This window comes from Bactrocera tryoni, chromosome 5 (assembly GCF_016617805.1).
Source record: "Bactrocera tryoni isolate S06 chromosome 5, CSIRO_BtryS06_freeze2, whole genome shotgun sequence".
NCBI classification, from domain to species: domain Eukaryota; kingdom Metazoa; phylum Arthropoda; class Insecta; order Diptera; family Tephritidae; genus Bactrocera; species Bactrocera tryoni.
This window is the reverse complement of record NC_052503.1, coordinates 50,396,424-50,401,553: the sequence shown is the minus strand read 5'-3', so window position 1 is coordinate 50,401,553 and position 5,130 is coordinate 50,396,424. Positions and strand designations below refer to the sequence as shown.

Below are 5,130 nucleotides of genomic sequence, written 5' to 3'. Positions count from 1 at the left end.
CTGGCGTAGACACCGATTACGCGATTATAGCCGAGTTAACAACAGCGCGCCAGTAGTTTCTTCTTTTCGCTACGTGGCGCCAATTGGATATTCCAAACGAGGCCAGTCCTTCTCCACCTGGTCCTTCCAACGGAGTGGAGGTCTTCCTCTTCCTCTGCTTCCCCCGGCGGGTACTGCGTCGAATACTTTCAGAGCTAGAGTGTTTTCGTCCATTCGGACGACATGAGCTAATCAGCGTAGCCGCTGTTTTTTAATTCGCTGAACTATGTCAATGTCGTCGTATATCTCACATAGCTCATCGTTCCATCGAAAGCGGTATTCGCCGTGGCCAATGCGCAAAGGACAATAAACGTCGACTCATCAGATGTTTCTATCGCCCATGCCTCTGCACCATATAGCAGGACGGGAATAATGAGTGACTTATAGAGTTTGGTTTTTGTTCGTCGAGAGAGGACATTACTTCTCAATTGCCTACTTAGTCCGAAATAGCACCTGTTGGTTAGAGTTATCCTGCGTTGGATTTCCAGGCTGACATTGTTGGTGGTGTTTATACTGGTTCCAAGATAGACGAAATTATCTACAACTTTAAAGTTATGACTATCAACAGTGACGTGAGAGCCAAGTCGCGAGTGCGACAACTGTTTGTGTAGTGACAGGAAATATTTCGTCTTGCCCTCGTTCACTGCCAGACCCATTTGCTTTGCTTCCTTGCCCAATCTGGAGAAAGCAGAACTAACGGCGCGGATGTTGAGACCGATGATATCAATATCATCGGCATACGCCAGCAGTTGTACACTCTTCTAAAAGATTGTACCTGCTCGATTAAGTTCTGCAGATCGAATGATTTGAATGAATGAATGATTGACCACATAATAGAAACCATTAACTTTTAAAGTGAAATATAGTCTTGAGCGAAAAGTAGTCCGTTGTCTCCAAAGTTGCGAACGTTCGGGTCGTCCGCGAAAATTTAGTTCTAGAGAGGAGGCATATGTGGTACGTAAAATAAAAAAAAAATCCGAAACTGACTTCAACAAATACTTCTGCTTACCTTAAGGAAGAATTAAATAAACATCTGCATCCGAAAACAGTGTGGTGTGTGCTTATTCGTAACAGGTAAAAATCAAGAATATATACATATGAACATATTGAATGAAAACTTGTAAGAAAGCGTAGAAAAGCTGAATCTTGGGAATCAGTTCTATTTTCATCAAGATAATGATCCCAAACATATACAAGTAGCTTATGGTGTTCGTATGTGGATCATTCATTACGTTCCCCACGTTCTTGCAACTCCTCCTCATTCACCGAACTTAAAAGTTGAAAAGCACAACGTAACAAGTAAAAGCCAATTAAAAGACGTACTGCAGCATGAATGGACCAACATTGGATCTGAGGTGTCAAGTAAATTTGTGCACTCCATGCCAAGTCGTTTAAATGACGTTATTAAAAGAATGGTTTGAATACCCGTTATTAAATTTTCATTTTCTTTTCCATGTTTAAATATACATTCTACATAAATCTGCTAAAACTTTTTTCCAATGAAATATATTCGTTTTTTATTGTAACAAAACAAGCAGATATAACATACATGAAATTAAGTACAGTGATAGATAACATAAAGGCGAGTACATTATTAGAACCTACCTTTTAAATTTTCGGAACTACAGAGAACTGAATCAACCAACATCAGCTGTGCCAAAACTTTTGTCCGCCAGTGTATGTACATATATATATATATAATTTACTAATTTAAAATTTCCGTTTGTATGTACATATATGGGCCATCTTAATTCACATTTCAGCATATAAAATTGTATATACATTTGCTTAACTTTTTTTATTCTTTGTCCATTTTATTGATTTATCACATTATAATCATAGGCTTATCTATCACATGGGCAATTTTTCAACGTTTTCATAACAATCAACGTTCTCTGATTTCACGCAGCATATTTTTTTCGGTTATTTAAATAGTTACTCTTCGCGTGACAAGTAGTTATCTGTATAGATACATTAAGTTCAAGCGATCTATCTTTTGATTACAAAGTAAACTACCTTAAAATAATAAAAAAAAAATATTTTTACCCATGTGTACATTTGTACTTATGTATTTTCTCTGAAATACTTCAAAGCATTGTTTTAACATAAACCAGCTTCATGTGCAGCTTTGCTCGCATTAAATAACTTTTGTCTAATTTACATAGTTTCATAATGATCCATTAAGTGGATCAACCTGAAAACGTAAACAACAAATTTACATTCACATTTGTGATATTTATATGTACATATATACATACATACATATAATGTATAATTTTAGGAGAGACAGAAGAATTATTGTTCAGAAATTTTTCTATATTTAAGACGGACGCCATTTATGGATGAAGGAATTTATCATTGGAGCAATTTTATTTGGATCATTTAAATGAACGTGATGTGATCCTTCCACTTCATAGAACTCAAAATGAGGATTTTGTTTCATAATGTCCAAAGTTTTTTCAAAATGTTGGCGTGGCTCGAAGTAGGGGGATTGTGAAGCTTTAATGAACATATAAGGACAATTTATATTGCGTGCCATTTTTAATGGTATATCTTCATCAAAACTGTAAAAATACGTCGTTTTTAATCTACTATCTCGTGCAAAGAAATACTTTTGAGGATTATTTTTAGATGGTCGAACTGCTCGCTCTAACAAAAATTTACATGCTTCCCTTTCAACAGATTTGTTTGAACCGTTATATAAACGCTCGACCAATTCATCCCAATCATAACAAGGTGGCTCTGAAGTGTTCATACGGTTTTCATGTAAAGTTATACTATTCATACAACTTTTATAATTATCTATTATTCTTTCACTAGTCCGTGCAAGTGGCTTTAGACCATCCAATCCAACCATCATATCAACCTTTTCAGGAAAAAGAGCGCTAAATATAAATCCATTTATAGAACTCATAGAATGACAAATCATTGAGACTTTGTCCCATTGAAAATAATCCATTACTCGCAACAATAACGATACGTAATCAATAGAGTGATAAGAAATTCCAATAGGCAACCAAGAGGAATGCCCATGACCGGGTAAATCAATTGAAAGAAATCCAAGATGATTAGGTAACAGTGGTGCCAATGTGTCATATGTACCAGCATTGTCCTGCCATCCATGTAACCCAAGTATGGGCCTAACATTTTTGGTTCCATACCATTTTCCCTTAAGATGACCCCAGGGAACTGGAATAGAAATTTCTTCAAACTTAAGAAATGAGAAATTATTACACATTCAATAGAACATTTTATTAAATTTAATTTCAACTTACATGTTTTGTGATGTAATTTGTATCTTTGAGCGTTGTGGGAGCTGATGAAATGTGCCTTTTTATGAACCTAGTTCCCATGAATTGTGTTCTCTGGAACATTTTAAATACATTGGTACCTAACGACGATACCATTTCAACATCTGGATTAGTACACAATCAAAAAGTGATAACCTGAAATAAAGAATTATACTTCTTTACTCACTCATCTACAAATCTTTATAGTAAATGTTGCAAAGGGAAGATGGTAAACAAGGTCCTATACTGTAATGTTTGTTGGCGCATTAAAATATTTAGGTGAACTTTGAACTCTTGTAAGCACATACATATTTACATCCTCATTTAATTAGAGTTGAGTGAATTTATGTAATTACTTTATCAAACAACTTTTTATAACAAAAATATAATAACGAAATCAGTTAAAGATAATTCTGTTTACTTTTTGATCGAATTTTATACGCTTCATATTTGCTTCATTTATGTACTTATATGCAGATGTAAATAAGGCATGGTAAAGATGAAAAGTAGAATTCCGAATTTCATCTCTTTGTTAATTTTCACCCCGAAATACACTTTTGAAAGTTAAACAAACATTCCCACATTTAATATTCACCAAAATGGGTTAAAATTATGTTGTTCCTTGATCAAACCCGTATATTTACCCGAACGTTATACCAGGGATCAGGGATAATGCGAGAGTGCCTCAAAATACGCGTTTTTTATAACTTTTTCCATTGTGGCCACATCGAACGAAATAAGAATTTTTGGGCATTTAAATTAAAACACCCACCATTTATTACGATTAAAAAGTACTACATAAGTACTAAGTGAGAGCGGTAACTATAGCATAGCAACAATTCTAGAAATTTTGCTGCTACGGTTTAGTGGTTTTCAGCGAGACAACAAATCGCTCCATTTACAAATTTTTTTGATAAGATTTCAATCTGGCCATTCCCTGCCAACTGTCAAAGTTCACGAGGTTTTGACGTTTGGCAATTGCTTTCTCACGCCCGGAACACATAGAGCGCGACAGACTGCAAGCGACATCTGTCAAATATTAAAATACACACATTCTTAAGGACACAGTTATTGAGGCAGCTGCACAGCTACATAACTGTGTTCTTAAGAACGTGTGTATTTTAGTATTTGACAGATGTCGCTTGCAGTCTGTCACGCTCTATGTGTACCGAGCGTCATTTCCAATGAGATGTGAGTTGGGCATCTCTTTATCTCTGATTCATCACTTTTCAAACTTGAACGCCGTCTTGATATCAATTTTTCCAATCCAGTCGTGTACCAACTTGACAATAAGAGTAAAACAGCTGATCACAAAATTGAGGAAACAAAAACTGATAGAAAATGCAATTGTATCAAACAATTTCTGCATAAATTAAAAAGTCTATTTTTCGTATAGTGCAGAACAAGTAAAACTTAATAGGGATAAAAATGCAGATTTTGAGTATATTCTAAAGTTGTTTTCGTACAAGAAGATGTCCTTTCGTGACTCACCTCTTTTTACCCATTCCATCCTTCTATTAAATTATTAAATTCGTGCAAAACTTCTATGAATTTTGAGTGCTTTCTACGATAACGGCATCGTGAAGCTTTTGTAACTAATGGAAGGCACACGCATCAATTATTGTACCAATTTCATCGAATTGTACAACTGATTGTTATGTATATGGGGTAGTTGTATGAGTTGTACCAACTGATTGGATGAAAAACAAAATTTTTTGATATTTTGTCAAGTTGGTTGTGTTAGTTGGATCGTGTTTGGGTTGGTCGTGCGATTTAAAACGATTTCGCCATTTTATTTCGG

At 35.1% G+C, this 5,130-nt stretch overlaps 1 protein-coding gene across 6 annotated transcripts; it reads right to left on the bottom strand.

Annotated features, from left to right (window-relative positions):
- Positions 1-1,822: 1,822 nt before the first annotated feature.
- On the bottom strand, positions 1,823-4,841 carry LOC120777937 (probable serine hydrolase). 6 transcript variants are annotated; one of them, XM_040109536.1, is made up of 3 exons: positions 4,821-4,841; positions 3,315-3,485; positions 1,823-3,250 (listed from the first exon to the last, which is right to left on the bottom strand). In XM_040109536.1, exons 2-3 carry the CDS (start codon positions 3,444-3,446, stop codon positions 2,360-2,362), a joined length of 1,023 nt encoding a protein of 340 aa, XP_039965470.1. In that variant the 5' UTR covers positions 3,447-3,485; positions 4,821-4,841; the 3' UTR covers positions 1,823-2,359. The 6 variants fall into 6 exon arrangements, with proteins under 6 accessions (XP_039965470.1, XP_039965469.1, XP_039965464.1 ...); XM_040109535.1 differs by lacking the exon at positions 4,821-4,841 and adding an exon at positions 4,102-4,166; XM_040109530.1 differs by lacking the exon at positions 4,821-4,841 and adding an exon at positions 3,751-4,078.
- Positions 4,842-5,130: the final 289 nt, after the last annotated feature.

Excerpts from the sequence above, each read along its gene's own strand:
- LOC120777937 (XM_040109536.1), bottom strand. The coding sequence starts at position 3,446 with ATGGTATCGTCGTTAGGTACCAATGTATTTAAAATGTTCCAGAGAACA. Across the intron at positions 3,251-3,314 it reads CAAATTACATCACAAAACAT|TTTGAAGAAATTTCTATTCC; the intron begins GTAAGTTGAAAT and ends TCATTTCTTAAG.